This window comes from Canis lupus, chromosome 1, assembly GCF_011100685.1.
Source record: "Canis lupus familiaris isolate Mischka breed German Shepherd chromosome 1, alternate assembly UU_Cfam_GSD_1.0, whole genome shotgun sequence".
Taxonomy (NCBI): domain Eukaryota; kingdom Metazoa; phylum Chordata; class Mammalia; order Carnivora; family Canidae; genus Canis; species Canis lupus.
The window spans coordinates 51,245,466-51,272,647 of NC_049222.1; the positions used below are offsets into that span (position 1 = coordinate 51,245,466).

Consider the following 27,182-nt stretch of genomic DNA (forward strand, 5'->3'; position numbering starts at 1 on the left):
CAAAGAGTTAGTAGAGCACTAAGTGAGGGGTGAAGACACATTTCAGGGCAAATAACTCTCCGTCAATTAAAGTTCTGTACAATGACAAGAGTTAACTTGGAAAGAAATGATTCCTTCCATACCAAAAGTCCTGGAGCAGAAGACAGGTAACAAACACTGAGCATATATTATAAGAGCACTTTTTTATATCGGGAGGAAATTTGGACTGGAAAACTATAAAGGCCATTCCTATTGTAAGATTATGGGTAGACCAAGGCGTACAGTAACTATGATGTCATCAGTTCAGTTATCCATTCACTCCACAAATCATGTCTAACAATCTCCACTGCATTCAGCACCGTTCTACAGCACAAAGATAAAAAAGGCATAGTCTTTGCCTCAAGGCACTTAGTCTAGAATTGAATAGAGTAGAGGGGTATCCAAGTAGCAGAGTCTTTCATTTTTTGGTCACATTCCATTTATTTTGTGAAGCTATGTCTATATAGAACTACATAGATCTATATAAATATAATCATCTTTCCTATATCTGTTTATGCAAAGCCTAAATCGTGGCTTTATGGAAGCATTACACAACTTACAGATTGTATGACATTTATTTTCACTGACCCTCGACCTCCTACTTTAAATAGGATATTTTACTCAGTAAGAAAGAGAAATATCATGATTTTTCATTTATTTTTAACACATTATGGTGGGGAAAGTTTCATATGTCCCTGAGATGATGCGACCAGCTCAGCTTTAAATGATGCCACATCTGATCATTTTAATATGGGTCATTTCCTAGGCAGCAGGTCAGTGTATGTTAATGAGTATGGCTTTCTAAATTAATATGAAATTCCCAGTGCACAACTGAAGATATAAAAGACATAAAATTCAGGGTCATGATGACACTAGACATAAATGTAATTCTCTGAAACTAGCTGGGAGAATTCCTAGTTTAATCATACTAACAAGTGATTGTAGGGACTCAGAAAGGTAAGTGGCCCCCGCAGGGCTCATGCCATGGTTTCTAGCTTTGTTAGTATTATGCCCTCCAACAAACCAGTGGACCTGACCAGTCACTTAGAAGCAGCCATAATTCACAAGAGCTCCCCTTTAGTTCCCTATGCTCCAAGTACACCAGCATTCTCCTATTGCCTCTTCACTAAAGGAAAACATCCACATTTCACTTTTTATCCAAATTTCCACTCCCACTTTAGAAAATGTAGTCTAGTAAATTTGACTTTTTTTCAGGAAAAAGCTGCAGGGAAGGCTCTACATTTCCTCAGTCCTAGTAAGAAAATGAATGTATCTCAATGTGGGTGCTTTGAATGAGAATATAAACTCAAGTCCCCAGATTTAACTCTCAGTGTGGCTCCTTTCCCAGTGGACCCAAGTAAAGTCAATTAACCTCTCCATTTCTCATCTGGCTTCACTGATGCATTTATGCAGGTAGCCTGATATTGCCAGATGAAAGATGGCATGCGTGCATTAGTATCGATGCTTCTGTAAAATGACTACAAAAACATATCACAGTTCTGATCTGTAGAGTATTGTCTAATTCTGTAGCAGGGTCATTCAATGTGGCTCTCCCACCCCCCTACATTTTATTAGTGCTAGGTAATATATGTATTCTTTATAAAGGGTTGGCAAAGGATCTACAATGGATTCAAACAGGGTTCCTAAATTCTAGTTATCTTTTCCCAGGAAGGTTTTTGGACCATGTACTTCTTAAGCAAAGAACAAATAAATTAACCCACTGGCCTAAATATCTTTTTTTTTTCTTTACCCAATTCTTGATAAAGCTTCTATGTTGTCAAAGTTTCATTTTGTAGACAACCAAAGAACTACATTTATGTATAGAAACAACTGTTGAAACAACAGTGGCATTTCATACACAAAAACAAGTTCAAAACTGAATTATGCTGGGATTGTAGCTATAATGAAAGAGAGTATAATAACACTGTATAATACAATATAAATATATAACTGTATACACAACATAAGACTCAGTAATGAAACTGATGAGTTCATGAAAGTTGTCTATCAGCAATTGCGCCTTTACAAATATGGCAGCCATTAGTCACAACCCACCCAATGCCTGTCTCCTTCTCTCTCCTTATTAATAGAATGCTGATTTTGATTGGAAGAGCAATGGACCCAAATCAGTGGATAAATACGATTGTTCTAAGCCAATCATGGATATCCTGTTCATTTTTGGAAAACACTTGCTTTGCAAGCATCCTTTATAATTACGGTGGCCATATGTCCAAATTTTGAACAATGAGATATGAGAAGCCTGCAAAACAGGCTTCTAAAATTATTATTAGTATTTCCTCTTCTAAATAAATGAGACATACGGCTGTTTCCCATCAATCCCACCCTACTGCAGACTTGATGCCATGAGCCCAGTGCTGTGCATGTGCATGGTAAAGTACAAACAACCCCAACAGTGCTTAAAATAACACTTCTATCCTTATGGATAAAGCCCTCTGTTAGGTGAATGTTCATTCTATCACTGCCGGTGGACAGTACTTTGTTTCAATAAACAAAGAAACACAGTTCTAAAATATGATACATTTAACTGCAAATTAAAATGAAATAAATAAATAAATGAAAAAAAACTTTCTTTGAAAGACTTTGTTTTCTTTCTGTTTTATAAATACATTTAGGTTGTGATTTTGCCAAAGTATTCTATGCAGTTCCATTAGATATTTCTCTCGTTTTTAAAGGTAACATCTTGAACAAGGAATAAAAATGCTAAGTAGCTCAATCAATTTCCAATTAAATAGATTAATGGTGACTTGTCATTACTGATTGACAGACGTAGGAAAAATTTTACCATCTTTCACAGAAAAAATGACACTGACATAACAATGCACATACATGAAAATTAAAAAGAGAATTCTTCAAATATAAAAGTTAAATTAGATATTTTGGTGAAGTACTGAGATTATATTCTGGTGTCTCATAAACATTCAATGAATTACAGTTATTAATAACACTCATTCCTCACGATAGATGAATTAGACAGATAGATAGATATAAAGAACTCAACACACTTTAAAATACATACACATACATCTTAGAATAGCATGACTTAATTTCCTACCCACACTTTCAGCAATTTCACACTATCATCATGGGTCAGGAGCATGGCTGAGTATCCTGGCAGCTATCGTCAGACACAATTTATAGCTTGATGCAGGATAACTGCCTGTAAGTACTCATCTGCTCTGGGAACATGTATTTGTAAGATTATTTTGTCTTTTCTCGTTCTTTTTCTTTAAAAGGTGTAAGTAAATCTGTGATTTAAAAAAAAAAAAAAGTCATTTACTAATACAAAGTCCCTAAGTAAAGAAGCTGTGAAAAACTTTCTCCACTAAATTCCAAATGCAAATTATTAGCCAGATTAAAATGTCAGTGAATTACCAACACTGACCAACGTTTATGCAGGCTTCAATTTACTGAAATCACTTCAGCTAATAACAAATCACCAAACAAAAATGTAGTTCTGAAATATTAAGCCTAAGACAAAAGCTCTCAAAGTAAGAATTTCTGTGATTGAAATAATGGACCATAGTAAATAGATGGCTAACGTTGCCTACACCTCAGCTGGAGAACATTTCACTTATTTCATAAATAAATTTACATTTACATATAACACTTGACTTATTTCACACACAATTTTATATGTGTGTTTGACATTTTATTTACTTCAATAGATAACTATATTTCTACTTTTTGTTTAGAAACTATTAAATATTCACATTAATGTAATATAGGAAAAAAATGAATCTTTTTCCATTCCACGAAAACACATTTATTGTTTTTGTGTGTTTATATTTCTAATGAGAAGTTCCCTTTGGTTTACTAAGAATTATCAGCAGTCCTCCAGAAACAAACACTTGCATCCAGTAAAGTATGAGTGTGGCTCAGATGGCTGCTGGCTGATTACTCGCACACACGGATGTTGGGATTATTCCTCAGGGATCCTGTTATTTCTAGACTTCTCCCACCCCTGCCTGTGACTGTTCCCCACACAGGACCACTGCTGAGTCTGTCAGCTCCAGCTGTTCTGTTTTTTGGTCTTGCTGTTAACTCCTGCTCCAGCTCCTGCTTACCTATGCAGCTTGATCAAAAGCCCACTGAGGGCCTCCCTGGTGTCAGCATTAAGTGTTGGTTATATGGATATCCCAGCAAAGAGGGAAGACATGATCCCAGAACTTGTGTTTTCAGATGAAGTATAGATGAGAATTTGAATTTCAGATAAAAAAAATATGTAGTGTAGTCATGTTCCATGCAGGATCTAGAACATACTTGTCTTACAAGAGTATTCATTGTTTATCCGAAATCAAATGTAGTTGAATCCCTGAATATCCGTGTGCTACTCTGGCAGTCTTGCCCAAGATCTCTCTGGTCCCCAAGAGATGCTGGGTTCCCTTCTCCATAGCTTGGAATGTTCCTAGCTCTGACTTTTGCCCAGGTTCTCACAGACTCTGATAAAAAACGACTCTCTGCTCTCATTCTCTGAATCATGAGGCTCAGGCCAAGTCCAAAAGGCCATTCTGTTCCCTTCACTCTCCTCTTCTCTTGTCTATGGCTCTTTTCCCACTAGAACTCCAACTGAAACACTGGAAGAGTCACTGAGAGCCATTAAGAAGACCCAGAACTTTTATGAAAGTTTTTATCTTCAAACAAATAAAACTACTGTGTTCTATTTCTGTACATTCTGTGGCATTTGTAGGAGGGGCTTCTAGGGAAGTCAGCTGAAAATCAATTCACCAAAACTGATTTACCAAATAAGCAAAAAAGCCAATTTACCTAATATAATAATTTATTTCATTATTTAAAAGATGTGTAGCTTGGTCTTCCGTGCTCTGAGCTCTTCATTTAAAAAGAAAAATAGTTAAACTCCAGTTAGTTAACATACAGTGCAATGCTGGCTTCAGGAGTAGAATTTAGAGATTCATCATACTTCCAGTGCTCATCACAAGTGCCCTCCTTAATCCCCATCAGCCATCTAGCCCATCCCCCAGTCACCTCGGTCCATCAACCCCTATCATTAAGTTTGTTTTCTATCATTAACAGTCTCTTATGGTTTGTTTCCCTAGCTCTTCAGATCCCTCCCCTGCCCTCAGAGTGCTGTGTGCTCAATGTCCTCTTTCCGGCGATTTGCCTCAATGGCCTTCAGCTGCAGCAGGAAATAGCTGGTGTGTGAACAAATTTTACATCTCACATGCTTGTAGGAATATAAAGTTGTTCAGCTCAGACTGGAGATGTCTTTGAAAGCCATTACAGCAGTTCAATTCAATATAAGACGCTGCAGACTTTATAATTGGTTAAAAGAAATCTGGGGGAAATTGGTGAATATTTAATAGAGAAACTGGTGGGAAAACAATGAATAACTCTGGGATAAAAACAAAATAACTAAAATAAACATTAGAAAGAAATCAGTATAATCCAAAAGTTCTTAAATGAAACGTTATGGTTTTGTGTATATTCCTAAGAATATATGCACGAATATGTTCAAGAAGAAAAACTTCGTAAGATGAATTCACCTATGATCTTTAGCTTTCAATCAACTGAGTATTTCTTAAAGTCTGCTAAGAAAATATATCACTGAATGTTTAAGATAATCAAATGAATAGTGTAATTACAATACAAATAAAAATTCCAAAAGAATGTTCCAGAACGATATTATTTCCTATAATTTTTTTGGTAAATTAGTAAATTTGGCAAAATCAGTAACATAGGTTAGGAAATTAATCAGTAGTCAGTGGAGACAAATGTTGGTCATGAGTAGTATTTATAAGCTTGAATACTAGGCATCGATTTTCCAAAACTACTACAGATCTTAGGAGAATGAAACTAGTAGCATTCACTTACAGTTTTAAGTCTGTTATATCAGCTGACATTGATCTCTCAAAGTGATTTGGATTAACCCAATTCAAGTAGATTATTTTACATTTAGAATTTACAGTGTTCAATATATTTGTATACTATCAAAAATAATGTTTTAATAAAAAATAAATCATTAAAACTTAAAATTCTTTATGGTAATACTTTGAGGTTTGGTTTATTATTATTATTTGTTTATTTTTACCTTAGGCTGGCTCTTTTCCAGGTATTGGTTTGGGAGAACAGAAAAAGAGGAAAATCTTTTAATCTCTCAATCTTTTGTCAGTTACTCTTCATGGGACACTTGATCAGTGTGAGGGCATCATTCGTGTGTGGCTGAGAGGGCTAGAGTGTGCAGGGAGGACCAAAGAGAATACAACACAAAGAAGGTAGGCTTCAGAAAGATGGAGGGAGGAGAGTCCCTATGGTCAAGAGAAATCTCAGGGCAGAACTAATGGCAGGAAAGGGACAGAAGTAAACATGAGGGTGCCTCAGCATCTGTAAGGAACAAGACTTGTGTTCTTCTCCCTCTCAATCCTAAATCCTTGTTGTGAGATAAATCCTTACAAAAACTCGCTTCTTTAGGCCTGGCATTGTAACGCAAATCAAAACAGACTTCAGGGCCAGGTTACACATTTTAGACATCCAAAATGGGCTTTAAAAAATAATATACATACATATATTTAAATAACAAAATAATTTGCAATGACTCTTTCATTAAACCCTATAAGCTCAGAAATGCCTAATAATTGAATAAATAATTCCTAAATAAGCTTAGATGTATTCCAAGGCTTTATTGCACAGCTTTTGATATTAAGAGAAGCAAGTAGACTCCTTCCTAACAATTAATCTGTAACAAATATTAAGTTTAGGAATGATTATACATTTAGACAATATTTCTTAATAAATTTCCTCACATAAATTGTTCCTAATCTATAAACCAATTTTAAATAAAATCCATCACGCCAGGCATTTTACATCTTACTCTATTTATTGCCCCATTTCTCATCAGAAACCTTTTAGCTTTAATGCTATTTCATGGCAGAGTATCTCATTAGAGTGGCAAAGATAAAGTTCTTTTTGAGATAAAGTAATTATAGTGATTGTAGGAGAAAAAAAAAATCTCCTGGAGTTCTTGGCTGCAGTAATCTCCTTGCTTCTGATTCATTTGAAAACTAATAAACTGAGTGCAAACAAAAAGATGTTAATGGTGGATAACTCGGGTTACCTCCAGTTTATGCAGGAGAGATTAACAATTTGTAACCTTCACCAGAATTAGAGTCCTGAAGGTTTATGATGGGAGTTCAGCAGTTGTTCTGATGCTTTTTTTGGCAGAAAAGTCTTCACCTAACAAACCACAGTAAGAACAACAGTCTCTGAGTGTTTACTATGTGCCTCCTTGCGAGGTACTTAATTTTTCTCTCTGCGCTAAGTACTTGAGAGAGTTAAATCATTTAATCCACCATAACTTTAATGACATTGTTTACTTCCATTTTGTGACAAGAAAACAGAGACAAAGAATTTAAGTAACTTACCCCAAAGTCCCACAGCTACAGAATCCAAATCCAGAGCAGCTGTCGGGAAAGGGAGTGGAGGAAGCCATGCTCTCCAGCTCTCTGCTCCCAGACAGTTCCAAGTCCGATACGGCTCTACAGAATGTGCTCTGCTGTGTGTTCTCTCCCCTCAATCCTGTATCCATTCTAGCTTCTGATTATTTGCAGTTGATCAATTGTCTTATCCATAAGCATTCTTACTGTATTTTAAGCCTGTGTTCCATTCAAAAAGCTAGTCCCTTTCTCCCTATCCTAGAAGTTGTGTTGTCCTCAGGAAGTTGAGTCCACCTAAAATGTGGGCAATGGCTAGACCACATATGAACTGTGGTGTTGGGGCGGGGGGGAGGAAGGGACCAGGAGAGGACACTCTTTTAAGTCTTGGGAAGCAAGAGCCTGCAGGGCTGAGGAAGAGAAGCCATCCCAGTATGACCCCTGTGGACAGCCTCCTCACCATTACCATCATATTCTAACTAAACTTCATCAGCCCAGGCACGATGTTTAACAAGTTGCACAGTTGCATTCTTATGAATTGGTCCTGAGAAATCTGTGACAGCTTCAACTAAGAGCTGCACCTGACTGTGTACCTTGTTTCCTTGCCAGAAGGCTCACTCCTCACCACCAGGCTTACAGTTCCACAGTAGGACAGACCAGAAGGACCACACCCTGCTGACCCTGAAACTTTGAGTTTGGCAGGGTCCCAGGGGCAGGGAGGTGGAACAAGCATCTTTAAGCTTTCTTGGTGCTGTTTCTTTTTCCAGTTTAAGTTTAGTTTCCTGTTATTTCTAAAAGCTGCATATTTCCTACATATCTTGGAAAACTTTACTTCTTCTGTCCACATTATTTTTGTATTAAAGAAAAAAAGATGGTCTCTGAGGCTATGACTTGCTCATCATTTGCCTTTCCACACTAATGAGGGAGACAGTGATGACATGGGTTATTTTGGGTTAGCCATTTTATTGTTTAAGCACATAATCAGAAATATATATGCAAGTACAAAGCAACCTCCCTTTTACGCTCAACCCTGTGTCATTTCTGTGTGTACCTGAGTGGACAATCTTTGAAGAGACAAATGAAAATTGGAGGTTTGCCATGTTTTTCCAATCAGCTGCTGCTCACTATTTTCCAGTGAGAACTCATGTTTCTATGGGTTATTTGGGCTGGTGGAAATTCTGGTCAAGGTCACCATGAAATAAAGAAGGTAATTTGATTTAAATTCAGAAGGAAACCTGGTGTTCCAGCTGATTTTCAATTTACCTGCAAGGTCAGACCAAAACTTCCGGACATAGTTTCCCCATCCCAACAATGTGACAGAAATGCCGTCTGGTCTTCTTTACCAATTCATTAGAAGCATCATATTACATGTGAAACATGTAAACCATTAAACCTTAGAGCATTATGTACAAGAGGCAGCTCATTATCTCACACACAAAATTTAAATAGTGTTGAGGAAATGTTGGCATTATAAGTAAGTCTCCCACAACCACGACAAATAATTAGGAGTTTACTATTAAGGCTCATGAAAGGCAAAGTGCCAATTGTAGACTGATTTTTTTCAGACCAGAAAAAATAAAATTTGCGTATAAAAAGCTCCTTGCGGAAGCTCCTATAAAACACATCCTGCCCCGCTATCACTTGTCAGCCATTGTTTTTCTTGACCAGAGAAAATTCTGTCAGTTGTAGATCTTTATAAAGTTTGAAAATGAAACCTAAGAGTTGCCTATTCTCTACCTAGAAATCCTTCCTCTTGGCAAAGTTCAGCTCCTGCCCCACCCACCCATTGCTGAGCCTTGGCTTAAAGACTGGTGTGATGACTCAGCTGCTCCACAAAGCTGCTATCTGAAGGTACTATTGAGTGCGGATGTTTGTTATTAATAAAATATCAAAGTGCTTGTTTTTCTCATTTACTGGGTGGCAGTTATGTGGTATCTAGTAACTAGATTAAAATTTCAGATTAAAAAAATAAAATTTCAGACTAAATAAGTAATCTTTAAATCCTCTTTTCCATTCTCCTTAAATCTTTAAGTAGTTTTTCTTCCCCCCCTCCAAGAATATTTTTGAATGATAGTTTAAGTGTAGGGAAGTAGTTGGGTAATAGGATACTGACTACTGGATTTGTAGAGCAAGCAATCTATCTTAGAAAAGGCAGGGCTTTTAAAGAAACACAGAAGACTTTTCAACCCTGGCACCAGCATTTGTTAACTGTGGGACTTTGGGCTCATAATTTAAGTTTGTGGAATCTCTTTCTTAAAAACAACAGATAATAATATCTACTTTGCAGGTCTGTCATGAAAATTAGAGAAAATTACGAGTGCTAGAATTTAAATGTAAGGAAGGAAATCAATAAATGGTAGCAAAACAATCATAATTTCTATGATTAATGTGATTACAAAATGCCAAATGTAATTTCTAAAGTATGTGGGTCTATTGAATCAGCGTGTAAGAGTTCAAGTACAGATGCCATTCACTTAGCATGATTAGCTTTGAGTCCCACTATGGGCAAGGTACTCAGCGGAGTGTTGAAAATACAGTAGGGATCCAAACTGGCAAGTTATCTGATATAAGAGGCTTACCCACACTTGGAATATAGACAAATGGACAATGGCATAGAATGTGGAACAGAAATGTAATGATATCTGAAATAATGTAGGTGAAGTTAGAGCCTGTCAAGGAAGAAAATGAAAGAAAAGGCCAGATGGCTCTAGAAGAACATCCCAGAAGAGTTAACAATGTACAGAGCAAAAACAATGTAGGGAGAATAAGAGTCTGAATTTAATAATCAAATGTGGAGCAGTTCTAGGAACTGACAAAGTCTGAGGCGGTCATGGCAGTGAACATCTTAGATGGGGCAGAGGCTGGACCATTAGGTGGATGAGAGCATCCCTCCAAGGACGTGCTGGTCCAGGTGGACAGGTAGGGAGGGGTCTCCTGAAGAACAGGCTGGGAGGGGAGATGTTTTCACTTCATTGAAAGGAGTTAGCCAAAGTCTGGATTGATTTCATGGTGAAGTACCTAAACGTGTGTGTGTGTGTGTGTGTGTGTGTGTGTGTGTGTGTGTGTGTTGAATATTCATGAATAATAATTTAAAAAGTAATAAAATAAGAAAGCATTTAAGATTTCTAATTATTTATGTTCCAGCTACTGTTCTTTTTTTAAGATTTTCTTTTATTTATTTGAAAGAGAGATAGAGAACACAAGCGGGGCAGAGGGAGAGGGAGAAGCAGACTCCCATTGAGAAGGGAGCCCCACCGAGGCCTGGGATCACGACCTGAGCTGAAGGCAGACACTTTACCAATGAAGCCACCCATATGCCCCTCCAGCTACTGTTCTAAATACTCTACATATATGAACTAATCTTCACAAGAAATAAGAAGTAGATACCATATCACAGGTAATGTAACAGATGTCCCCGAGCTATACAGGTGGGAAATAATGACCACGGAATCCGAACCCATGCAGAATGAAGAGTCTGGAGAGCCATCTTCAGTTCTCACCATATAGTCTCTCAGCAATTACTCACTTGAATTAAGTGCTTACTGCATATCAAGATCTCTAAGCACCTAACACCAATGCACTATTTAACCCATATGCTATGACTTTCCTTTGTGCATTTGGACAGATGCTGCAGATTGATTTTCCCTTTTTGTTTTCTCTTTTTTCCCTCTATGGAGCACATTTTTAAATGAAAAATTTCACATAAAAATCCACATTTATGGTTTCTTTTAATTAAATAAAAGATTGGCCACATTAAACATACCCCCTAAGACATACATATTTGCTAACAATGGCATGGGCCTCGGTCTCTCCCCCCACCATGATCCTCACCCTCCTGCCACATCATACTTCTGATCGAAGTCTTAAATCACCTGTTTGATCATCGGGGATATTTGAGCATATGATACTTAGTGCAAACATACCTGTGTGGTAAAAATGAGGAGACTGCAGAGGTTTAGATCATACAGCCCAATTCAAACTCCTAGTCTCATAGGTCCCTGTTTCCTTAATCTTTTTAAGCCTAAATCTAAAATAAGGTTACCGACAGTATTTAGAGTGTCATGAAATAAATTAGATAATGCACGAAAATAATTAAGCTTGCTGTTCAATAATAATTTGTTATTGCTTTTTTTACTTAAGAACAATTAGAAGTTAGGATAAATAGGTCACATCCACCATCTGAGGCAGTCAAGGCTGGAGCATAGATCAGAAAGGCGGAAAGGCTGCTTATTGTGTTGGAAAATGCTCATGGCAGAGGAGAGATTCTGCTGGAAGAGAAACTTCCAGCTCCTAAGAGAGTACATTTCCCAGACAGAAACACTGTCCAGTGACACCTCCAGAGAAAGGTCTGGTCCAATGGATGAGAACAAACTATCACTTATGGATTTATCTCCCTGAGTGGAGTCACAGAATTCACCTGTATAGCAGAGCGATTATAGCATAATGAAATACTGAATTGCATTTTTGAGTAATTCTGCTATCTTCCCCAGGCTTGCAGCAAGGATCCATGATTTTTTCTTTGTTGGGTGTATCCTTTATGTTCTTCTCTACTGTTCCATTATACCCTTTCCACGGGCCACCGCCCCGACCCAGGCCTGTGGCTCCTCCCGCATGAACCATATGAAGAGTCTATTAATTAACCTCTTTGCCCTCAATCTGTCACCAACTTCAGTCCCAATGACAGACTGTTACAGCACTAATAAATGTTCTAAAATGTCATTTTATAGATCACCTTTATTTTTAACATTTTATCTTGGCTCCCCATCACCTGTGGAATAAAAAATCTAAATGTAGCCATAATAGGGGCCTGGTGTGGGGAGGGGGTCCTTGTCCCCACTTCAGCCCCAGATCACCCAAAAACCCTTTACCCTTGACCTTTGACCCTTGATTGCACCAACCAGAACACCCTCCTCACTTGCACATTCACATCCACATCAACTTTAGCCAAATCCTGCACAACCATCACGGGGAAGCCATAGCCTAGCAGTATGCATGTTTTGTATCATGGGTTCACGACATTTTCTCAAAGGGACCAGAGGTAGATTATGTCAGGCTCTGCAGGGCATCTGGTAGGTGTGGCAACTACTCAACCTGCCTTGGGCACAGAAGAGGCACAGACAATAGGTAAGGAGAAGGTACTGCTTTCTGATATAGCTTTATTATGGAGACTGGAATAAACTTTATAGAGCACTCATGGGCCACACAGCATTATTCTTTTGATATTTCCCAGCCAATTAAAAATGTAAAAACATTCTTAGTTTGTGAACTGTACAACATAAGCGGAGAGCACAGCAGATGGTAGCTTGCTGACCTCGGTTTCACACGCATACTGTAGTTGATCCACAACTTTTTTTTCACTCTTTTACTGCGGTGTAACTTACATGTAGTAACCTCGATTGCATCCATCTTCAGCGAACAGTCCAGTGGATTTTGACAGTTGTATACAATCACATTATGGTAACGCTGATCAGGATGTGAAACATTTCCAAAGTCTTAGGAAGCTCCTTCCTGGCATCTTTTAAAGATACCCCCACCAAAGCATAACCTCTTGTTGTCATAAACGCACTCTCTCTGCTTCCTTCCAGAAGGCCTAGGCTACACACATAAAGATGATGGCTCAGCACAGAGTCATGTACTTTTAAATGAAACTTTAGATACCATTAACCATTACAACCACCTAGAAGAATGCCTTTTATTTCAGTCATGGGTCTCATCTGATTAGAAACCTCAAAAGGCAGCTCTGGAAACACACACTCATTTTTTCTGGGCACTTTCTGCCAAAGCCGTAGCTCCTTACCTGGGCCAAGGTGAGCGTTGCCTGCTGGCAGGTGCTGCACTGCACCCTCAGTTTTCCTGGCTGTATTCTTTGACAGGGGCCTTTGCAGTAAACATAAAAGCTGTTGTAGGTTCGTCTACCGGCTGGGGGGAAAGAAAAAAAAAGCAGAGAAATAGCCAATCAACATTGAATCCAAATTGAGACAAATTTTCAAATGAACTCCCCAGGAGCATTCTGAAACATTAGTGGGATAAAGGTTCCCACAAGGATACAACAATTTAATTTAGAAAATCTAGTTTTATGCTCAAGAGTGAAAATCTTTTCTTCTTCTTGCCAACAGCCTCACTGACTTTACTCAGCAAAGTAAGCGACCTGCTGCCAGGAGAGCTGGCCAAGTGTATTTGCAATGCAGGGAAGTTAAATGCATTCTGTGCTACTGATGTTTTTAAAAAGGATAGGAAGTGCAGGAAATTTAAAGACCACTTCTCCTGAATTCTATTTCATGCTTCTTTACACAGTTTTGAAAGCTCTAGATTTTTCCTCTTAAAATCTTATTTATAGGGACATACCAGCCCATTTCTCTTGATATGTCTGGGATGATCACAGTTTGCTGGCTTTCCAGTGAAGACTTTCCAACACAGAGTTACACATGAAGTAAGACAAGAGTCCTGAGGGGCTTAAACAGTCTTGACACACCGCCTAGCAGCAGTGTGCAGAAATGGGTGCTTTGTGTTTCACTAGTGCTTTCTCCCTATACAAATGTCATTTGAACGATACAAGAATAAAAGCTGGGCAAAAAAAAAAAAAAATCAAGAATTAAAATATCTCTGATCACTTCTCTCAAATGTCAGCAAGCAGAAATAGTGCTACTCTGTACATCAGGGGGACCTTTCAGAGCAGTGTCCCACTGCCATTTCTACAAAGAGCTCACTTTATTTAGAGGCACTCACTAATGAAATAACTGCCTTTTTAAAGGTATAATGTTACTAATTCTTTTAATCCTTACACCTTATTTCCTGTCGTGTTTGGGTGTACATAAAATTCCATGGCATGTGAATTTTGCTTATGATTTTGCTATTATCATTAAGATCATCTACAAGTAATAAAGGATATTTTATCTTTATGAAAGAGTGAAAAGCTTCAGCCTCCCAAACACATACTGCTTATTAAAAACAACTGGTACAAAACAATGAGAAACAAGAAGAGATCCTAAAGTCTCCATGCAGCCCCATTTATTCTTACTAATCTATTTTTTAAAAAGCCTTTGTAGGCATCTTGGAATTGTCCTTTGTTCAGCCATCTTTACTATTATTTTAAGTGACAATACTTTGTAAAATGTAAAGTACAATAAAAATGTCAAATTTTATTTCAATGTTTGTTAATATATTTTATAATTATTACTCTCCAGAGATTAATATTTAGCCTCCAGTGTGAAGGGAAGATAAAATATAAACATAGGATAAGAAACTATGATAAGAAACTATGTTTTTCTGATGCTTCTTTGTAGCTTTGGTGCCTTTAATGGGCAAAATATTCAAGTCTATAAATATCACATTGTTACTAGCACATATGATAATTACATAAGAAATATTCCTCAGGTTTTATGTATATCACAAATGTTATTGGATAGAACCATATATTAAATTGATAGAAATATCATAACAACTGGCAGAGTATTAGAACACCACAAGGACTGACGATTTTACCATATAGCAAGAGAAGTGTAGTGAGGGATGCAGGAACCCTTACGGTTACAACCTTGTTCAGAAATAGGAACAAATCCAATGTCACAATTTTCATAACCTGCTGTAAAGGTTAAATAAAAAAAAAGCAGAAGAAGAAAAAGAAGAAGAAGAAGAAAAAAGGAGGAGAAACAGGAATGGGGAAAGGAGAGTCTTATGAGGGGGAGCCAGGGTGGCGAAGTCACTAGCATTGTTGAAAGAGCATATAAGCAGCAGCTTTACAATAGTAAATGATGCATCTATGAAACTGCAGGAAGCTAAATGACTCCTCTCTCTCCCTTAGGGCAAGAGCAATGTTTGCAATATTGTTTCAGCAAATGATATAGCCAGGCGCAATCCAGAGACTGGGGAACTCTTCCACTCTGTGTGCTACAACCTTCACCAAAGTCCTTGAGAAGTTAGTCAGAAAATACTGCATGCCCACGTCTGCGCCCTAGAAGCATACAAGATGACATGCAATCTATTACACGGTGCCTCCCAGAGCCAGCTGCAAGCTGGGGATTAATAGCCAGTCTAAGGAAGATCAAGGTCGGGCCAATCCTGGCTACGGCACATTTCACGCTGTTGGCTTTACTTGGTCAAGAAGTCTGGGCTTTCCGGTCAATCCTGAGACTCCCTTTTCAGGATGGCTTCCTCACTAATTTGGCCTCATCACACTATTTAAAGTTGGCAAACTTCTCTGTGTCATGTTGAGGTCTGGAGTGCACAGGACAGGAATAAGAATGAACACTATGCTGAGGTCTTTTCTGGGCAATGTTCTCATTGGCCTGACGGAGGGTCTGAGGTACAGAGTTTTGAATATGGAGCCGTACTCCTATAGGAATGGCAAGGCAATGTGAAGGATGCTCCAGCTGTATGACTCCAGGTCAATAATGTGAATCTCCTTCCCTTTCTACTTCTGCCTGGATCTTACAATCCTCCTTCTTGCCTAATCGACTCTTCCATATGGTGATCCCTTCACTGCCCAAAATAATCAATGCAGCTTGTGTTTGTGTTTATAATACATCCCTCTTTTATAGAATGGATTTTCAAAACTAGAGAAATACTTCAAACGTATTACGCATTATATCCTTCACTGTAGTTGACCAGTTGTGAACATTTTGCCATATTTTGAGTGCGCTCCCTCTGTGTGTGTGTGTGTACATAAACATATGTACACATACACCACCCATACATATTTCTGGATGAAACATTTATAATTAAGTTACAGACATCATGCTACTCATCCCTGGATCCCTTCAAAACATTCTAAAAATATGATGGACTTTTTCCTATAAAACCATAGAGCTCTTTGAGTGATTCGGTTGTGTCAGTAGTTCTGTTCAGAGGTTAATAAGTATATTTTCAGTACATCCTATAGAACACTACCATGTATTGCAAGCTGTGAGAAGGTGTCAAGCCAAAATCCCTGGGATTCCTCAGCCAAATCATTTTCAATAAGGCCAAAATTAAGCCAAGTCAAGCCCTTTCCCTGTGGGATATTCAGAGCACTGTGACTCTGTGAGGGAAGTCTAGAGCACAGCACATCCCAGACTTTAGCTGACCTCAGGAGTTTTCCTTTTGTGGAGCATTTTGTGAAACTGTTTCTCAGGAAAAAATTTTGAAAAAAAATCTGGAGGAAGGATTCAACTCACCGTGAAAGGCTGCATGTACAGCATGCCAAACTGCTCATGTTTCTAAACTCAACTTTAACCAGCTGCTTCTAAACAGCCTGCTGACAATTAAGTTCTTCCATCCTACCACAGCTATCACATTTTTTGTGTTATTTATTATTATTTTTTAATCATAAGCCAGGAGGCTTAGTCTATTAATGTAATGATTCTACAAAGCAAAGTATATTCCTTTCACATAGAAGTCCTTTTTTTTTTTTTTTTTTTTCTTTTTTTCTGCACAGAAGTTAAAAGCACAGCTAGTGTTCAGGGCTCTTCAAAGTGTGAGTCACTGTGTTCATTTAAAGAGCCCCTAAGGTTTCCTTAGCATTGTGCTTTTATCATTTTCTTTAGTTTTTCTCTCACTTTGTCAGTTAACATAATCCTTAGTCACTTCTCCATTCTTTCCTTGTTCTTCCTACTTGATCTGAGAAATTGCAGAAATCACTAATAATATTCACAACATACAGAATAAAGTCCCTTTTAAAAAGGACATATATTGGGGCACCCAGGTGACTCAGTGGCTGAGCATCCAGCTCTTAGTTTTGGCTCAGGTTGTGATCCCAGGGTCCTGAGATAGAGCCCCAGGTTGGGCTCTGCACTCAGCAGGTAGTCTGCTTGAGAGTCTCTCTCCCTCTTCCTTTGCCCCTCCCCCCATTCACACACATGCAGGTATGTTTTCTCTCTCCCAAATAAATAAATAAATCTTTAAAAACAAATAAGGATATGTATTATTTGCCTTGGCTTTCTAAGAAACTGGCATAATGTGCATAGTTTCCATTTTTAAAATGCATTTCAGATGATGGGTTTATGGCCTAATGCAATTATTTTAATAAGACTGATGAATACTTAAGAAAACTCCTGATTCTCATGAAAACTTTCCTTTGACCTCAGAAGTTTTCACCACTAAGAGTCACCACAGAGAATCGAGAGTTTAATTGCTTGGATAATTTGTTTATTGTGGAGGAAAGAGTGAGAGTCACCATTTTTAAAGCACAGTAAAATAATGTTTAGTGTCAATGTACTATAAAATCACAGGCCTATGATTGATTTACTAATACATTTATCAGATATGATCATATTAAAATATTAAGTAGAACAAGAGAACTTTCTGTGACCATTGAAATATTCTCCAGCTGACTCCCATATGGTAGCCACCATGTACTTAACCTAGAATTTCAAAGGCTGGGAGGAATCACGGAGGGACTCATCCCATTAGATAGCACAGAAGAGGAGAGTAAATAACAATGATGTGTCTGCTCCCTTCATTCTCTCCCTCTCAAGCCTGCAGAAACAATACGCAGGAGATTCTTCTGTCACACTGACAAGTACAGAAGCTTGCGGTTAAGTGGACTAATATGGAAACATATTAGTGTTGGCTGGTGAGAAGGGAACAGGGGACAGTTTGAGCTTGAATCACCATGAGGTAGGACTTGGGGACTTGCTGCGTTAGAGGCCGAACAGAGCTTCCCTCTCATTTCTTCCTTGCACGTGCCCATGCCCTACACCAGGTGGAACAAGTCTTGATGTGCGACTGGACAGTAATTGCTGCATCTTCACAGCCATCAGCATCTCTGACCCATACCTTCAAATTCCGGCTGAAATAGCCATCCCCTAAGAATTCTTCCTTTGGGGCAGCCTGGGTGGCTCAGCGGTTTAGTGCCGCCTTCAGCCCAGGGTATGATCCTGGAGACCTGGGATCAAGTTCCACGTCAGGCTCCCTGCGTGGAGCCTGCTTCTCCCTCTGCCTATATCTCTGCCTCTCTCTTTCTCTCTGTGTCTCTCATGAATAAATAGATAAAAATAAATAAATAAATAAATAAATAAATAAATAAATAAATAAGAATTTTTTTAAAAATAATTCTTCCTTTGATTCTCCCTTTAGGATAAGATATCTCAAATAATTACATCTAAGAATAGGAAAGGATCCAGCTTAGATTTGTCACCTTTAAACACTTGACTTGTCCCAACACTACAGAACCAGCATCTAATGAGGTGGAGTCTCTGGCTGGAGGCATCCTTCCCAGCCTTCCGCTGACTCCTTCCATAGTGCCCAGCCTCGCACTTAATATTTCCAGCTCTGGCCTTCTTCCTCCCATAGCCTTGTTCTTATTTCTTAAACACAGGGGGAAATGTCTGCACCATTAGCTTCATTTTTCAGCTATAATCTGCCAGATTCCCTCAGTTTACCTCTTCCTCTTGTCACTTAGGAGGTACCTTCCATCCTGTTTGACAACTACAAGCCCACTATGGAAGAGACCCATGGCCAGAATTTCTGAACCTGTGGCCCTGACCCTGTGACAGAGGGCTAGGCCATAGTGAATCCTCTCCCCCCCAACATTTTTCAGAATTCTTGCTATTATATTTCTAGGCAGTAGCCCTTCATCCAGAGGTGGACCACATTTGCTGGGATATATGCCCCATGAGCCAGGCACACAAAAAAATACATACCAAAAGAACAAAATCGGCACTATCTCTGAAGGTCAGCATTGTTATTTATTGTTATTTATTTTCTTCTTTCGTGCTATCCAATGTGACTAGCTCCTGAGTCATTCCTTGCTACCTTTGAAATTCTCAATTTTCCTTATATTGACCCAAAACTACCCATCTGGTTTAAATAATATATAAATAATGTATACTGAGTTGGTCTAAAGCAGTTCCACATGAAATCCATCCAGTGGGGATTCTTAGAATAATCTCTTCTGTGTGATGTTTTGCTTTGGATCATGGAAAAGATGAAGATCATGTCCACTTTGACCTAAAATTGGTCACTGAAAAAAATCTACCTCATGTTTGTCATACACTTGTTCTAACTTTCCTATTGTTACAACCCCCGTACATCACACTGCATCTTGTTTCATATAATCCAAAGAGCTGTTGCAGTTCCACGAGCTTAGTAAACATTCAGTAAGTATTCGCTGGGTCAGTAAATTCCACTACATACTGAATGATATAATAGTTGTAGCAGGTATGGTAAAGTGAGAACAAAATTCATATAAAACAGAATGTAGCCATAATTACAAAATATTTAGAACATCTTTCCACTAGCTATGCTTATTGGACTAACAACATATCCTTCAAAATATCGGCACATCGTATTTGAAATCAATTACATTAATATAATCATTAAAGTCACAAAAATGATGAATATAAAGTAAAACAAAAGAGAATACTTGAGAAAAATTTATATGGGACTTAATACAATTCTGAGTCTTTGAATGTTAAGTGGGGAAAAAATGAATACTGAAAATTTACAAGTAGAACTACTCTAAAGGAGGCAGCAATTACACAGAAACATATTTCATTTCAACCCTTATCCAATGGGTTATTATACCCCACTGAACCCAGCCACAGTATTCCATGCCTTTAACCAGCCATAGCCTTAACTCCTGCAGAGCGACCAAGGTAGAACTGTGTTATAAACAACTTCCAAATACATAACCATCCATCCAATGTATCCACTTTTAAAACATGGTTACCAAACTCTATGGAGATTCAAGTCTTAAAAGTTATAACTTAATTCTCAATTTTTGTGTTAGTGTCTTCATTTTTGTTTTTATTTTATTTTATTTTATTTTGAGAGAGAGATAAGGAGAGAGGGAGAGAGAGTAGGAAGGGGAGGGGCAGTAGAAGAGGAAGAGAGAGAGTCTTAAGCAAGTTTTAAGCTCAATGTGCCGAGTCTGACACGGAACTCGATCTCACAACCCTGAGATCATGCATGACCTGAGCCAAAATCGAGAGTCAGATGCTTCACTGAACTGAGCCATCCAAGTGTCTCTGTGCTTGGGTTTTTAATTAACATATATGCACAATTATGTCATCTGGTGAGGCAAAAATTGCAGATTAAAGCTAATGCTGTTGCCTGTTTGTCATGGCAGTGGTTGTTGCCAACTTATTTTCCCTAATTCGTTTTGAAAGTAACAACCAAATCTCCCATGGCAAGACAAAACTGCAGAACAAAGCATAATTTAAGGATTAGGTTTGTTTTTTAAGATTTTATTTATTTATTCATAGAGATGCAAAGACAGAGAGAGAGAGAGGCAGAGACACAGGCAGAGGGAGAAGCAGGCTTCATGTAGGGAGCCTGACATAGGACTCAATCCAGGGTCTCCAGGATCACGCCCTGGGCTGCAGGTGGCACTAAACCACTGCACCACTGGGGCTGCCCTAAGGATTAGGTTTAAATAAATCCAGTTCAAAGCCAACCCCGGTAAATATAATCGCTTTATCCCCCCAGAAATGGACACTGACAGGATATAGTTGTGGGTGCTAAAAAAAGTCACAGCTTTTTTGAAGTGTTGAAAGAACACCCCATATGTCTAATTTACATGGAATAACTTCTTGACACCACAGACGACAGTTCACAGTTTCAGTAGAACAAAATCTCTATATTTCAGGACATGCCCATCTAGGTCCAGACTGCAGCCTTGCCTCGTCACCTTTGACCCCTTAGGTCTTGTTTTCCCAGATGTAAAATGGGAGATGACAGCAGTTCCTAACTCATAGGCTCTGTGGGGATGTAACAAAGAATAACACAGGTGAAGCGCACAGCATGGTCTATGACACATGGTGGATGCTCCATAGAATTTAGCTACCCTTACCTGCTGTCAGAAAATTCAGAAGTCAGTTTACTCTCAGGTACTTATACCTCTGGGCATGTATACCTCTGGGCCCTGCTTCCTCAGTGGCCACTTTCCTGCTTTTATAAATGTTGATCCCTACATAGTATTTCCATCTTAAATCTAACTAAATTTTTAGAAATGGCTGAGGTGAACAATTCTCCTTAAAATTGCTTCAAACCCAATTACATCTTTTACAATTAATATTATAGAACATAAACCATGATGGGATGTCTTTAAATTGATTTAATGTTCACTAGAATATTTTTCCATGAATCACTTTTTCTTATTACCCAAGAGATTATAGAAAAAATAAGAATGGAAAGAGTAAACAATTTTATGGATCCAATCTAGAGGATAAAATTTTCAAGCTGACTAATGCACTAAAAAAAAAAAAAAAAAAAATTGAAGTATTTCCAAAGTGAAAACCGTGTGTGTGTGTGTGTGTGTGTGTGTGTGTGTGTGTTTGTAAAATGGTACTCAAGAACATTCAAAATGGATTTCAAAATTTCATTTTAATGGCAGACTAGCTTACAGTAGTGCTTCTTCTTTGGCTCACAGGCCTGGTCATCACCATTTTATAAATGAGGAAACACAGCCTAAAGAAGTTAAATAGCATCCCCAATACAGCCACAGAAGTAGTCAGAGATTTGAATACAAGTTTTTATGATTACAAAGCATATACTTGGTCCTCAACCACATAATAAACTTGACTTGGATGGTGGGTTTTACTAAATACTCTAGGGGATTAATTCTATGGCTGCTAAAAAGTGGCACTTGAACACAGGTTGGCCATTATGAACAATTGCCGGCAATCATTAACTGCCTTACCAACCCATTTCTCTCATTCAATTAGCGCTAAAGGTTTCACGGAAATTTCTATTAACGTTTTATAGCACTGGCATTCAGCAAGAATATGCAGGTATAGCAACTATAAATAAGGAAAAGTAAATCTTGTTTTTAAGGATTTAGCACGTATTCTAAAATTGCATGTTATAACAAGAAATGGTAATCCATGGTTTGACCTTGAAATCAACAGATTTCTTTTTTTTTTCAAAAGTGAAACTTTTCCTGCTATTAAAAAAAACCCTGCAATTTTACAATTGCCTTATTTTAAATATTCTAAGTGTTAGCAAAACCTGTTAAGGAAACGAACACTCAGTGGAATGGCTCCAATTAGAGAATATAGCAGGGCAGGCATGACCCTCCCCATTCCCACATTCTTCATTTTATTGCATCTACAAGAGCCAATATAATTAGTTTGGTATAAATATTCCGCTTAAGCATAATATTTCCAATTTTCATTACTACTGTTAAATATCCTCTTATAAATTCCAATGCTCTAAGTATCTTATTTTGTCTGTACCAAATGATAAGAAAAAAAATGTAATGTTAATAAATCTGATCCTTCTCAGCACTGATTGTGAAAAGTAGGAGAGAGTAGGAAGCTTCTGAGAGTAGGAAGCTTTTGGTGGCTATTGATATTCATAAAATCTCTACTGCTTCTTAAAATATGAGAAGAATTACTTTTCTTTAGTGACAGAGATTAGTTAGAAATGTAAGGTGATGTGGTCATGCTGGGAAAAAAAGATAAAATTATTGTCTTCTCTTAACCAAGGCTGATACTGTTGTAAATTCATAAGCTTCCAGAAGTACACATTAGAAGCATGCTAGCTGAAACATCCTTCACAGGTATCCCAGGACCCTTGGACCATGAAAGTCTTCTCACAACAAGGAAAGTCGCCTCCTAGGACCTATCTCACTCCTGCTCATAGCTCATGTCCCAGCATTGGGACCCCTCTCTCCCAGTCTATAAACTCAATGTCTGCATCACTCTGAAGCACCTCATCTTCTTTGGTGGCTTCATGTGTTTAAATCAGAATTTATGCTCCTAAGGTTAGGGTTTAGACAACCAGAGGTTTTATTTCTATCCTCCACACCCACCTTCAGACTAGAATATTATAGTTCATTGCAGAGACTGATCCAGTTGATTGATCAAATGATTGAGAAGCTGGAGAGATTAGGCAAGTCTACTTAAACTCAATATTGTGAGGACAGCCTGGGTGGCTCAGTGGTTTAGTCCTACCTTCAGACCAGGGTGTGATCCTGGAGGCCTGGGATCGAGTCCCACATTGGGCTCCCTGCATGGAATGGAGCCTGCTTCTCCGTCTGCCTGTGTCTCTGCTTCTCTCTGTGTGTGTGTCTCTCATAAATAAATACATAAAATCTTTAAAAAAATAAAGTCAATATTGTGAAATACAAGGAAGGTCACTAAGTTCATGTTGCATGTTACAGTAATGTCTGTACTACCTTCCGATATTGCTATACCTGGGAGGAGGGGGGAGTCTTGCTTTTAGAGTGCTACAGAATCACAGGCTAGCATATACTCCTCACCCCCTCTATAAAAGAAAAACTAAAATAGACAAATAGAAAAGAAAGAAATATGTTTGTAATTTCTTAGGAAATATCTAGCTTTCTAAATGTGGTGAATCTGGTCTGCCTAGAGTCAAGTTGGTTGGAGGAAAGAAAGAATAGTGGGAAAGAGGCAGGGTGGGGCTCATAAGGAAACAGAAGAATACTAGGAACCTATCAAGATTCTATCAATAATGTTAACAGCAAAAACATTGATGGGAACCTCACTGTGTGCCTGAGACTTTAGTAATTGGTGAGAAAATCTTAAAACATAATCAAGACAGTCTTTATGTTAACAGCCTTAAAATCCAAAAGTAACACTGACATGATCCATACATATCTTAAAGGATATTTATCAAAAGCCTACATAGTGGAGAAAGACTCTAGAATCCTGCAAATAATGGAGAATAAACTCAGAGTGGGGGTAGGAATATACACTTCTAGTAGAGTCTCTTGAAAGTTCTTTGAGTTTCAATTTCTGAAATGATCTAGTGGTACAATCCCACAATTCTGCCTTCTATCCAGGTGCATCTGCTCATACCTCCTGGAATGCTAGAGCCTTCGGAAGACAGAGAGGAGGCATCTGTCTAGATCTGTTCAGTGCTCTTAGGCAGTGAACCTCAATATCCCTTAACCTCTTGCCTCGGGTCTCAGGTATCACAGCACTCATACATTTTATGAAAACCAAGGCCCCTGGAAAAACCTAAGAAACACCTTCAAAAGGCTCTGGTTAAAATAAATAGGGACATCAGTTAAGGAAAGGTGAGTTCAGAGGTGAAGATACTTCAGCATCTAGAGTCTGTGATGTCCGCTCTGTGCACACTACGGTTTAGCTTCATTATTGGAGCCTTGGTATCTCGAGCATCCTACACATGATCTGCTGGATTCACAGAATCATGATGCCCCAGGATAGCCACACCAGGAGCCAGGGACCATGGTTTGCCCCCTCTCAGTAGCTCCATCTATCCCTCCCTACATCACATGGGGCTACTTCAGAAACAACAGCTCCAAGTTTCTTCTCTCATCTCCTTCAGTGGTCCCTATGCTGGGGCAGCCTCTCTTTTGTAGCCAAAAGTCTCCCCCAAACACTCCCTTCTTCTATTTTCCTTTCCTCCTGAGCAAGGAGACTTCCAAACTGCTAAAGGAACTGTCTTCTAAAAACACAACGTATAACATACTTAAAAAGAGAGATGCCAGTTTTTGCTTCCCTACAGCAGTGCTTTTCCCCCCTGGAGGCTGATGACAAGCCATCCAGGGTCCCTGGGTGGATCCCAAAGGGGTGCCAGGCAAGGGATGGGCCTTTTTATTAAAATTCATTTATACTTTGTATTTTACTATAAAATAGATATGCCTATTGTATTCCTTTAAAGATATTTTAAGTTATCATTATCAAAAACAATACTCCTAGAATACATACTATCTCTTTGAGTGCTAAAATAATCACAGAAATTGCCATTTGCAGATGAAATTTTTCATCATAGCCCCTCATGATTTTTTCCCCAGCCAAATTTAGGACTTAGTTACCACTGCCCTGTGCAGTAACAAAGTCGGAACACTTGTGATTTCCATGCAGTGTATCCTCAGGCCTCCACATCTGCCTTTGGCCTGGGACAAAGTCTGTCTATCAGGAAGCCACACTCACCTTTAAAAGTCTGCATCAAGTGTTGAATGTTATATCCTCGAGAAGCCTGGCCTTCCCTTTCCCACAATAGGTGGAGTGAGTGTCCCTCCCTTATGGCTCCTAGCATTTGGTTCATTTGACTTGTATTTGTTATTGGACTGGACATAGCTGCCGTATATTTCCACTTTCTTGTGCAACCAGTTTTCTCAGGAGAAGTGCCTGCCTTTTTCATATTTGTATCTCCAACTTTGGCAAGCAACTAGGGAAACATGGTACCTAGCCTAGTGACATGTTAAATGAGCACAGATCATTTACTGACATCTTTCTCTTTCCCTTACATACTTCATTTGAGGGGTCTATTCCATTTAAACAGCTCAGTGATGATGGGCCACCTTGCCCACATCAGCATGTGTCCCCATCATTCTTGACAACCCTGACTGTCATGATCATTTGTTCCTGTATATAGAAGCCCTCCACCCCCAAATTACAGCAGCACACTGACAGGCACAAATTGGATAAACATCTCAATCTGCTACATTGATACTACACATTAGAAATGTGTGATACTACACATTAGAAATGCCTACTAAGAACTTGTTTCAGCATTTTTATTCTACTATTATAAATTAATTTTCACCAAATTTCATCAATACAGATAAAAATCTTTTTAAAGCAGCATCAGTTTGACCCATACTTCTGTTAAACTGGCTCCTTGAGACTTCTTAAATGATTCTCTGACACCAGTATGTCCTAAAATAGATACTCATGTGAGAAGCAGTTTATCTCCTCTGTCTCTTGAAATGCAGGTAAATATGCAATGTCATCACTGCATTATACACCACATATGCCAGGTCATAACAATACATAAGGCGTGGTCTAAACACAGACATGTGTCTACTATCCTTCTGGGGCTTCCTCTGCTTTTCTTTCCTTCTCCTCTGGACTAAAGCAATTTACTAACAGGTCATTCTGTCTTTACACTCTCCAGAACCTATCAATTTTCCCAAATTGCTTTCAGATTAATTTTCCTAAAGTAAATCTTTGATCAAAGCCTTCTCCTTACATGTCTCCTCATTGCTTCCTGAATGAGATTCAAACTTGCTTTGCTTAATAAACTCAGCACCTCCATGGCTGCCCTGCAACTTATGCTCTCTTCTTACCTTCTCTGACTCCTCTACATTCAAGCTAACCAGCCCTCACATATTTATATCCTTTCCTACCTCCACCAGAGTAAGTATCTAAACCTTAGAAATAAAGCAAAAAACGTGGACAGCAAGTCCTTTCAAAATCATGGAGGTGAAAGCCATCCAAAGTTTTTCCAGGGTAAGTGTTGTAGAATAGAACCTTCTCCAATGTTGGAAATGTTACATCTGTGCTGTCCAACTGGGCAGCCACTGGTCCCACATGCCTACTGAGCACATCGAATATGGTGAGTGCACCTGAGGAAGTAATTTTTTGAATATAATTTATATTTATTTAAGGTAAATGTAAATAGCCAGGTGTGGCCACTCAGGTCTAGGGAAATACACACGATGTTAATCTTGGTTAAAGGTCTCAGACTTAATGAAGTTACTTGTGATTTGTAGATTTTTATCCAGTAGATAATAATTTCTGAGCTGAGAAAGATATGACCCCAAAGATGTATGAGCTCTTGGACATTTCTATGAATAGGCAGGTCAATGGATCTCTAATTTCTCAAGTGCATTTTGGACTGGTAATAATATCGTATTATGTCCTTCATTAATTAGTGGATTAAGTAAAATATTTCACACATGTCCATTTTATATTTGCTTGGGAGTCATGATTTTGCCTTTTGTAAAATGTAGTTTGAAACCTTATTTTTAGGGAAATAGGTAAAAGGCTTATAGCAAGAACAGTCTCCGAATGAGTACACGATAAATATCCACTTTTACTCCTTCCCCTCTACACTGCTTACAAA

General features: G+C 38.4%; 1 protein-coding gene across 1 annotated transcript in view; it reads right to left on the reverse strand.

Moving 5' to 3' along the window:
• The window catches only part of PRKN (parkin RBR E3 ubiquitin protein ligase), a 1,310,777-nt gene that overhangs the window by 804,668 nt on the left and 478,927 nt on the right, over positions 1-27,182 (reverse strand). Inside the window, exon 4 of the mRNA XM_038526511.1 lies at positions 13,222-13,343. Coding sequence (XP_038382439.1) covers positions 13,222-13,343 — 122 coding nt within the window. The remainder of the gene's footprint in view (positions 1-13,221; positions 13,344-27,182) is intronic.